This window comes from Nannobrachium achirus (assembly GCF_963921795.1).
Source record: "Nannobrachium achirus genome assembly, chromosome: 16".
NCBI classification, from domain to species: Eukaryota; Metazoa; Chordata; class Actinopteri; order Myctophiformes; family Myctophidae; genus Nannobrachium; species Nannobrachium achirus.
Window position 1 is genome coordinate 294,388 of NC_137823.1, and position 11,256 is coordinate 305,643.

An 11,256-nucleotide genomic window follows, 5' to 3' on the forward strand; every position below is an offset into this window, starting at 1 on the left:
TGAGCCGCAGTCTACCTCCAACACTATTATTTTATCTGTAAGAAGCTATGTCATTAGCAGCTCATTGGTGCATGAACCAGCCGACCGGGGCTAAAAGGATTGACAGACAGGTCAACCAATCTGAACAAGAACACGAGGCGGTCCTGATTGGTCTGTTATTTTGGATGGGCACCCAGTTTAATCGACCAATGACAGAACTTCTCACAGATAAAAAATAATAGTTTTGGAGGCAGATTGTAGCCCGAGGAAGTGTCACACACACAACATTTCTTTAGGAAGCATTGTTAGCCGCCTGAATAAAATATATATATATATTTTTTTTTAAAGATAAGCAATTGCATGATTCCTGCTTATGTCAGCAGAAAACAGCTTATTTCTGCTTTAAGGTCTGCTTCATGTGGTGATGTAGTGACTGTTGTCCTTTCTCTGTTAAAGTCTGCTTCATGTGGTGATGTAGTGACTGTTGTCCTTTCTCTGTTAAAGTCTGCTTCATGTGGTGATGTAGTGACTGTTGTCCTTTCTCTGTTGTTAAGGTCTGCTTCATGTGGTGATGTAGTGACCGTTGTCCTTTCTTTGTTGTTAAGGTCTGCTTCATGTGGTGATGTAGTGACCGTTGTCCTTTCTTTGTTGTTAAGGTCTGCTTCATGTGGTGATGTAGTGACCGTTGTCCTTTCTCTGTTAAGGTCTGCTTCATGTGGTGATGTAGTGTCCTTTCTCTGTTAACTCAGCGAGTGCCCATGCGTCAAACTCTTTGATGTCGCTGGAGGCCCACGACGCGTTTGACGCGTTTACTGTATTTACAGTAACAATATTAAATCTCACCATAAGGTCGGGGCTACACCTAGATGTTGCCCAATCACCGCGGGTTGTTTCCATTGGACGCTGAGAGCATCGCACGGCCGTTTTTCTCCATATACTCCAATGCATTTCCCCATCTTTAAAGCCCTTTATCTCTGATGTATTTTTATGGCTAAAACTGTGGCAAACTGTGGCAAAATGACCACCAGTTTCGCCTCTTTCTTATTCTTTATTTTTGTACTATTATCTTATTTACTACATTTTCAATCGTCTCCCTCCAGGGCCAGAGGGTGGGTGGGTATACGTTAGGGTTTGTTTTGTTTTTTTGTAATTTGTTGTATGTTTTGTTTTGTTTCTTGGTTTGTTTTGTGATTTTATGTACAGTACAGTACCCCCATATGTCCTGTATTTTAAAATGGGAAAAAATTTAATAAAAATATAAATTTTTAAAAAAAATGACCAAATTATGATCGGCAAACAACAGCTATAAGCTACACTGGCCCATACAGTGTGTTAGACAACAACATCCTGACTACGGTCATGTGACCAAGTGACGTCATGACGCATGCATTGACACAGCAGGGCCCTGTAGAATAGAATGGTGGTGGATCTGGGCACTCAGAGGGGATAACTCTGGCGCCATCTAGGGGCAGCCAATGTGTTAAGGTCTGCTTCATGTGGTGATGTAGTGACCGTTGTCCTTTCTCTGTTAAGGTCTGCTTCATGTGGTGATGTAGTGACCGTTGTCCTTTCTCTGTTAAGGTCTGCTTCATGTGGTGATGTGCGTCAGTGCCCGCACTAACTGCACACCTCGCTACGTGTGTCTGGTCTGCAAGTGTACCTTCCCTGCCTCCGGGTTCAAAACTCATCTGTGTGATCCAACACACATCACACACACCCTGGTGAGTCCTTTGGTTCTGTTCATTCTTGGATGCATGTACTGTGCCGAACATTCTGATTTGTCGAGTTGAGTAAAATTGTGAGTTGAAGTCTATAATGTGCATTAAAAAGACCCCACGTGCATCATCACCTTTTCTGTTTGTTTAAAATGTTGCGGAGAGGGGTAGTCAGTGTATGGTTGTTATGTATTGTAACTACAGCTTCACTCACTCTCTCTCACAAGTGTACATTTTGCTCTGTTGCACCTCGCCTCGTAAACCAGCCTCTGGAGGAGGAGGAGGAGGCTGGTTTACAAGGCTATTTTGCACAGTTTAGTGTTCATGAGTGATTCGTTTCATAAGAACAAAACGCAAGAATGAATCATGAATGATTCAATCATTTCCTTAAGGCCCTCTTACATCTAACAACTTTGAAAAGATTTCTCAGTCGTAATAAAGTCGCGGCGCGCTCCCGTGATTAGGTCGTTAGTCAATCGTTAAATGTGAGGTAGTGTTCCGACTCGATTTTTACCCCAACTTGAGAGCCAGATTCTGTTACGAGAATATCAAACTGGTTTAATATTTTCACAAATCGGGGCTGAATGAATACAATGACATAGCCTAGCCTACAACCAAAACAGAACAAGCCAAAAGCCAAGCCATTCATTCCCCAAGACGCTGCCTGAGCTGCCAGCCTGGTCCTTGTTGGTGCGGCTACTACGACAGCCCTTTATTAGTTATTTCTCCGCGTTTCCATTATTCCAAACATTCAACGTTGATAATAAGTTGATAGGATCGATCTGCGCCGGCTAGACTGAAAGGAGAGAACGAGAGAGGAGAGGGCTGAGGGAGGAAGGCGGAGCTCGGTGTGTGTGTGTGTGTGTGTGTGTGTGTGTGTGTGTGTGTGTGTGTGTGTGTGTGTGTGTGTGTGTGTGTGTGTGCCATAGAGTTATGGGTGTGTGCACTGCATGTTTGTGCAGTGATGGACAAAGTAATCAGCAATGCGACGCGCTGTGACTGCGCTTGTAGATCGGCAAGAAAGTCATAGTGTTAGGTCACAGTTGGCAAGATAATTTAATTTAATCACATGGAAACGGACGACTTCTAGGTCACCAGTCCTAGTACCAGCAGAATGGAGATTAAAGGAACAAATTCCTCTAATTCTTGAGCACAAGTGTGTCAATCTTAAACTTCAAAACATTTGCTTTAACTGGGTAAAGCACGCCCCATTCCCACTGGGCACAATAACTATCTATATCTATATAACAATTTGAAACTGACAGAAAAGTGTATTCGATCTACCCACGATCGACGACCCAAAGCAGTCCAATTGGCTAGGACTGATCACGTGGCACACGTGCCGACGTCCTCACGTCACACCAGCGCCATACGTGCAGACGAAAAGTCAACACAAGGCTAACAGTTAGCTAAACAAATGATGTACTCACGTTTGCATAGTCAATAGCACTACTGTCCACATTCCAGTACATTCCATTACTTAGGCACGAGTCCCGATCACATTTACATAATCTTCATGTATGTACATCCCATTACAGCAACGTAACGTTAGTCTTTTTAACCGGAAGTGTGTCCGGCGGTCAAATATGTCCGACCGGAAACGTGCTGCGGCACAATAGTTCCGCCACAATAGTTCCCCCCTTGGTAGATGTCTCATTCACAGAGCTTTTCACGTTAACAACGAGGTGAGGGGGCGTATAGATGTGAGCGGCGCATAGCGCCGCGAACCTCTAGTAACTATATATTTCACCATTGTATTTTCATGTATTTTTGGTGTGAACATTGCCATCCACTTGGCTTAGAACAAATTTAAAACTATATATTTGTATAGTTATAGTACTCAGTGTGAATGGCCGTTAACACCTGTATGTAGTAACTTCAAAGAAACCCTGCAACCTTTTTATTTGTTAAAAGAAATGTCCTCGAACACACACTCTTAACTCATTTCCCGCGATCCCCGTAGAAACCGGAGATTTCCCGCTGTACCTCTCTGCGATGCTCGAGGAGCCCGAAGATTTAATTAGCTTTAATCATTATGAAACGATTAAAAGTATGGTCGCTGTATATAGCCGTTTCGGAGACTTTAGGCCCGCCCCCTAACTGTATCCGGTCGTATTTCCTGTTTAGACCGGATCTAGGTTTCCATATCCGGTCTGAGAGCCCATCGCAGCTGCCGTCCCATAGGTTTGCGTTGTAAGCAGAGGAAGGAGCTGCACGGCCATATCATCGTCTTTTTCACACGTTTTATTTATTTATTTGATAGCTGTTTGATTCTTGTGCCCGCCTGGCATATGATCCGCGCACATATCGTCTGCTATGTGCGCGAACGTGCCCACGTGTTACCATAGCGCACAGCTGCTGTTTCCAACGTTTTCTTATGTGAATACTGGCGGATTCAGCAGGATACTGCCTGGCAACGGATTTGTCTATTCCAATGGATTTTTTTTTATTCGAAAGCTGTCATCTTGTCTACCGGTCTACTACATGAGTTGCGCACAGATCATGCACTATGCGTGCACGTGCCCACGTTAAAAGGTAAAGACAATTTGGCAGCTGCTTACTACAGCTATGTTTAAAATGGCAGCAAAATTGTTAAGGGTCTTTCTACATGTTCTGTCTGATTCAACGTGTGATGCAGATGCACCAGAGTCCTGCTCTGCCCTCTGCCTGGAAGAAGAGCCAGTGTGAAGAGGACCTCAAATCACTGGCCTGGGAGGAGGAGAATGCTCAGGGAGCTGAACACATGGTGATCAAGGTAGAAATTACCTGAACATGATAATCAAGGTAGAAATTACCTGAACACAGGGGTGCTCCGGTCACGTTTTTTTGGGGACATTCACCTTTTTTCGTTTTTTTTTTTTTTTTCAAAGGAAAATATTTAACCTTTGCTACTACAGTATCTGTCTGGTTTGAATGTTCTTACCCATACACTGATTTGTAACTTAGTTTGCCCTTTATTAAACAGTCAGTAGTATATCAGCTTTATGCTTCAATATTAGACAGAGTGTTGAATGAAGAGAGGGTTTAATGCTACCACAGTAACCAAACAAAAATACAATACAAACAAAAAAAGATCTTAACCTAGGCCACCTGAGACAGCAGTAGCTTTTTTACTAAATATCGGTTCCCCCAACTGTGAACTTGGCAACGGCTGATCAAGTCATTAGGAGCTCAAATCGTCCGATTTAAATCGGCCAAGGTAAACTGGTTGATTGATCCTTATGTAAGTGTGGGATGTATCGCAGTCAGTGCTGTAAAACCTGACACATTTCTTGTATTTTTTCCAGATAATTGATCTCCCGTGCAGCATTTTTTACATGCTCAATGACGACTATCAGCATGGTGAGTACTGGCCTCTGTCCTACACCCTCTAAGTTCTCAAACATTTTCATGTCAAGGAAACTCAAATTGCTATGTTTTTTGAAGAGGGGATTTGTGTTTTTTTGAATATCCAACATGAGTGTGAGGAGTAATTTGGTTTCCTTTTGGCTGCAGCACCTCACCAAAGTCTACTGGCAGATTATCTGTGTTTTTATATCCAACTTATAAATGGATAAAGTAGTCTAATTGTTTCTGATGATTCTTTGACAGTCTGCAAGATTCTTGACAAGTACTTCCGCAAAGACTGGCAACATGAAGGTCAGTGGTTTTAATGTAACGCTTCAATAGCTAAATAATGTTAAAGGTGATACACCATTCATTTAAAAAGTATTTATGTCATATTGTTTATGTCCCAAAAACGTTTTTCAAAAGGTTTGAGGCTAAATTACCACTCCTGAATAGAGAGCCTCTCTCATTTTTGAATGGCTCTCAGAGCATTTTCAGCTGCAATACCACCTTTGGCCTGACCGAAGTGGCCTGACCGAAGTTTTCTAAAAAACATCAAATATTATTCAAAAATTACAAAAGAAAAAAATGTTGCTACATACTGTACTACACACAAATGTGTTCCCGGCCTGAATGGGTTTGAGCAATCTTCCACCTCAGTACTACACTCTGAGACAGTGCTCACTTTGAATTAGATATTCACAAATAAAATGTCTTGAACGGGACAATGACGTTTTTAGTCTTTGGTAATGTATGACTGACCGGGGATCAAACCCGACCTCCCAGCCTCAGGGCGGTCACTCTAACCACAAGGCCACTAGTACACGTTATTTAGTTCTTTGTTTTTTTCCCCCGTCAGTTGCCTCTATTGGATCAGACACTCTGAAACAGAGTGCAGAAGAACAACTAAAGACTGACACAGAGCAGGAAGCAGAAGCCCACTCTGAACCCGAAAAAGACCCAGTGACAGGGGGCGAGGCTGTGACTGGGGGCGGGGCTGTGAAGACAGCAGTGACTGGGGGTGGGGCTGTGAAGACAACAGCAGTGACTGGGGGCGGGGCTGTGAAGACAGCAGTGACTGGGGGCGGGGCTTTGAAGACAGCAGTGACTGGGGGCGGGGCTGTGAAGACAACAGGAGTGACTGGGGGTGGGGCTGTGAAGACGATGACAGGAATGACTGGGGGTGTGGCTGTGAAGACAACAGCAGTGACTGGGGGTGGGGCTGTGAAGACGACAGCAGTGACTGGGGGCGGAGCTTTGAAGACTACAGCAGTGACTGGGGGCGGAGCGGTGAAGACGACAGCAGTTACTGGTGGGGTTGATGTGAAGACGACGACAGCAGTGACTGGGGGCGGAGCTTTGAAGACGACAGCAGTGACAGGGGGCGGAGCTTTGAAGACGACAGCAGTGACTGGGGGTGGAGCTTTGAAGACGACAGCAGTGACTGTGGGCAGACCTGTTAAGACGACAGCAGTGACTGGTGGCGGAGCTGTGAAGACGACAGCAGTGACTGGGGGCGGAGCTATGAAGACGACAGCAGTGACTGGGGGCGGGGTTGTGAAGACGACAGCAGTGACTGGGGGCGGGGCTGTGAAGACGACAGCAGTGACTGGGGGCGGGGCTGTGAAGACGACGGGGAGTTCGGAGGTTCAGGTCTCGTCCCGTAAAAGAAGGGCATCCCGTGGGGCGGGAGAGGAGGATGGGACGGAAAGGGGCGTGACCAGCGAGGACGCCACACCAGACCTCGACGGTAAGCCTGTCGCGATTATTACAATACATTAAAAAGCCTTTAGCGCGATTTTCTCAAATAATCGCGATTATTTGAGATAATCGCGATTATTTTAGATAATCGTGATTATTTTGCATAATTGTCATAATAGTTGAAGAATGTTCATATACTTTATAGCAGAAATAGCTTGCAACGCGTCACTCTTGTCTAAAAACCAAACAGAAATGTACTTTTCATTCATATTTTCCAATATTCTATGACACAAAAAAACACACGTTAATGACAATTATTTGTGGGATAATTCGACTTAAATTTTAGATGATGCCACATTCCTAGGTCACCTGGGTTAAAGTGGTTCTAATGGGTTAAATTGGTTTAAAACAGTCCTAGGTCACCTGGGTTAAAGTGTTTCTGATGGGTTAAATTAGGTTAAAACAGTCCTAGGTCACCTAGGTTAAAGTGGTTCTAATGGGTTAAATTGGGTTAAAACAGTCCTAGGTCACCTAGGTTAAAGTGGTTCTGATGGGTTAAATTTGGTTAAAACAGTCCTAGGTCACCTAGGTTAAAGTGGTTCTAATGGGTTAAATTGGGTTAAAACAGTCCTAGGTCACCTAGGTTAAAGTGGTTCTAATGGGTTAAATAGGGTTAAAACAGTCCTAGGTCACCTGGGTTAAAGTGGTTCTAATGGGTTAAATTGGTTTAAAACAGTCCTAGGTCACCTGGGTTAAAGTGTTTCTGATGGGTTAAATTAGGTTAAAACAGTCCTAGGTCACCTAGGTTAAAGTGGTTCTAATGGGTTAAATTGGGTTAAAACAGTCCGAGGTCACCTAGGTTAAAGTGGTTCTAATGGGTTAAATTGGGTTAAAACAGTCCTAGGTCACCTGGGTTAAAGTGTTTCTGATGGGTTAAATTAGGTTAAAACAGTCCTAGGTCACCTAGGTTAAAGTGGTTCTAATGGGTTAAATTGGTTTAAAACAGTCCTAGGTCACCTGGGTTAAAGTGTTTCTGATGGGTTAAATTAGGTTAAAACAGTCCTAGGTCACCTAGGTTAAAGTGGTTCTAATGGGTTAAATTGGTTTAAAACAGTCCTAGGTCACCTGGGTTAAAGTGTTTCTGATTAGGTTAAAACAGTCCTAGGTCACCTGGGTTAAAGTGTTTCTGATGGGTTAAATTAGGTTAAAACAGACCTAGGTCACCTAGGTTAAAGTGGTTCTAATGGGTTAAATTAGGTTAAAACAGTCCTAGGTCACCTAGGTTAAAGTGTTTCTGATGGGTTAAATTAGGTTAAAACAGTCCTAGGTCACCTGGGTTAAAGTGTTTCTGATGGGTTAAATTAGGTTAAAACAGTCCTAGGTCACCTGGGTTAAAGTGTTTCTGATGGGTTAAATTAGGTTAAAACAGTCCTAGGTCACCTGGGTTAAAGTGTTTCTGATGGGTTAAATTGTCCTAGGTCACCTGGGCTCGGAGGCAGGGGGCGGAGCGTCCCAGAAGAAGAGGCAGAGGAGGAGGGAGGACGCGGCACCGGCGGATTGGCCCGACGTCCTGCAAGAGGCCTGGCCATTGGTCAGGAGAGATGTCAATCACACTACACCGGAACAGGAAGGAGATAAAGCCCTCTGCGGTACAGGCCTGTTGTCACCATTATCACATAGAATCTGATCTAATCACAATTATATGAGTTAATCACAATTATTATTTCATCATAATCATTTCTGTGTTGAAAAAATGTTATACATTTTCAAATATTACATAAAAGAAATTGCTGTCTACAAGCTTACAACGTGTCATAAAGTGACCTGTTGATATTGCTAAGGCCTAACAAAATAATATGTTGGTTTCCGGTTGGCGACCGACCCTATTAAATATGTGCGACCCAGATGATTTTATTGGCATTTGGAGTGAAAATAAAAAAATTAAAAAAATTAAGTCAAAATCCGACCTAGTCGATCAAAAACGTCTTACAAAAAATATATTTTGTGCGACCACATTCGCGAAGTTTAATCAAAGTTTTCTTTCGTCTAAAATATCATGTGCGCAAATGTTTTGTTTTACTATTCAGCGTCATCGCGAGGAGACGCGTTGGTCAGGGACGTGCAGAGAATGTTAAGAGAGGCAGGGGCTGACATTTCTAAAAGGGCCCTTTGGTGGACAATTCTCTCTTAAAAGGGCAGGGGCTCAAGCCCCGTTTGATGTCTGTGTGCACGTGCCTGGCGACTGGCGTTGGTAAAAGCAAGAGCAGCAGCATCGCATCGTCTATGCGAAGCGTCACAGCAGCTGTGATGGAAGTTGGAAGTGGAACAACCACGACGTGAAACGAGCAATTATAATCACACCAATGGATTATGTTTTCGTTTGAACCAAATTAGGTAGTCTACAAGAGTAGTGTGACGGAGGGAGTTTTACCGTTACCGTGGCTGCGTGCGGGGGGAGACTCGGTGAGAGAAGAAATCCATGCTTTACATAGTGTTTTCGGTGGAGAAGTCTCGTAAACAGTCTGCCTTCCCGTCACTACCAAATGAGTTGCCCGTTTCAGCTTGACTCGTTATCATTCTGAATCAATTAAAGTTACATTGTGTGATTAAACGTGAGCTAGTTTAACTCGGAGGCAAAGCAGTGAAAGCACTGTGTGTGTTCTGCGAGGCGGAGGACGGTCAGTGTGAAGGGAAAGTTAAGCTGGAGGTTTATTCTTCGCTGTATGACGGTGTCGCTAAACATGCACCCTTAATCTACAAGCCCACAACGTATTGGATCAGCGACGCATTGTGGACTTGTAGATCAGCCCACTTTTGCAGCGGCGAATGGAGACTTCTGCCTCGCGAGACCAGCCACATTTTAACGTTACATGCGCCCAGAATCTCACGAGAAGTGCGGCAGATTTGTTTTAATTAAATATAAATTCATTCGAAGCTCAATTTTTACTTTCGAATGTTCTTATTTTATTTTTGGTATGTGAGTGATACAGCACTTTACTTTGGTACTTTACTTAGAGTTGAATTCAGGCTTTTGCAAATCCCGCCCCATTCTGCCCTGTTACTATGATGGGACATTAACCCTGGGCAGATTGTTTTTATAGTGGCAGTGAATGGGATTTTTTTTTTCATAGCCTCATTATTGCAATTTAAAGTACCAAAGGAAAAACATCTAGGTGATATTAATAAAAAAGGAAGACAAAGGTACAGTAGTTACATTGCAAAACAGGGGGTTTCCCCGAAAATATATGTTTTAATTTGTTTAATCCCAGTGGGACAGAATCACTATTGCAGATTCTTTTATAGTGGAAGTGGATGGGATTTCTTTTTCCCTTCATAGCCTCATTACAGCTATATAAAGTACCAAAAAAAACACATCTACGTGATATTAATAAAAAGGGAAGAAAAGGGTACAGTAATTACATAGCAAAACAGTAATTTTCCCCCGAAAATATATGTTTTAATTAGTTTAATCCTCTGGATCAGAGAGAGAATAGAAATCGCGCATTGCATCTTGGGTAGGAAGAGGAGAACTATAATCTGTTCTCCTCACATAATAGGCTGGCTTTTCGTAATTCTGCCCATTTAAAATATATGTACCCAAACGTAACAAGTTAGACCATTGATAAGGTCCATGTGAACTAGTCTGTTGAAGCTTATTCATTACAATGATCGCAAACGCTATGGTCGCGAGCGGCCTGGCCGTGCTCCGCAGTGCGGACAGCCGGTGAAAGACGGCTCCCACTTTCTCCGACTGCAGAACTCCACCCCCGCTTGCAAAAAGTGAATGTATTTTTCTGGTTGGCCAGTCAGGGAGTCTCAGGGACCAATCAGAAGGCTGACAAACGGTGAATTAAAACTCAAAAGTATTCAACCAGTGTGTGGACATTCTATTCAAAGTTTTCAATTGTTTATTGTTTGTTGTTTTCAGACACTATTTTGTAAGTGCAGTGTACATGAACCATTTAATGATTTAGAAATTGGTAACTCAGGAAAACATAATATATTAAAAAAGAAGCATATCGATCATTGCCATAGGAAAAAAAAACTACCTACCCATCCTTCCCATGAGGAAATAAAATAAAATTCCTTGCTACCCATCATGCCCACAAAAAAATAAAAATAAAAAATAAAATAAAATAAATTCCCTACCTACTCAGCCCTAAAATTACAGCCAACCGGAAACCAAAGTTTTATTTTGTTAGGCCTAAGTATTGATTGAGATTGAGTATTGAGTTTGTTTCTAGGGTAAATCAGGTAGTTGCTAGGCTATAACTGGTTGCTAACTGGTTAGTATTCAGGTGTTTCATGCTCTGTGTGTGTTGACAGACTTAAGGAAAGAGAAAGAGCTGGTTGCTGAACAGGACGCTTTGGATAAACTCCAGCCAAACTCTCCTCCTCAACCTGCAGACACCCCGGCTGTTTCTGAGGTGACCCACAGCATCCAGGTCAGCCCCACGCATCCACAGGACCTCCAAACCCCTCTGTCCACATCTGACTGTCAACCCCGGCCTGGTCCACTCATCTCTGATGTCCA

General features: G+C 43.1%; 1 protein-coding gene across 1 annotated transcript in view; it reads left to right on the plus strand.

The window, feature by feature from the left end:
- The window catches only part of LOC308300330 (uncharacterized protein), a gene marked incomplete at its 3' end in the record, with an annotated part of 102,961 nt that extends 91,808 nt beyond the window's left edge, over positions 1-11,153 (plus strand). The window contains exons 43-49 of the mRNA XM_080744146.1: positions 1,561-1,700; positions 4,333-4,449; positions 4,982-5,036; positions 5,286-5,333; positions 5,881-6,771; positions 8,201-8,313; positions 11,130-11,153. Of these exons, the coding sequence (XP_080600272.1) occupies positions 1,561-1,700; positions 4,333-4,449; positions 4,982-5,036; positions 5,286-5,333; positions 5,881-6,771; positions 8,201-8,313; positions 11,130-11,153 (1,388 nt within the window). The remainder of the gene's footprint in view (positions 1-1,560; positions 1,701-4,332; positions 4,450-4,981; positions 5,037-5,285; positions 5,334-5,880; positions 6,772-8,200; positions 8,314-11,129) is intronic.
- Positions 11,154-11,256: the final 103 nt, after the last annotated feature.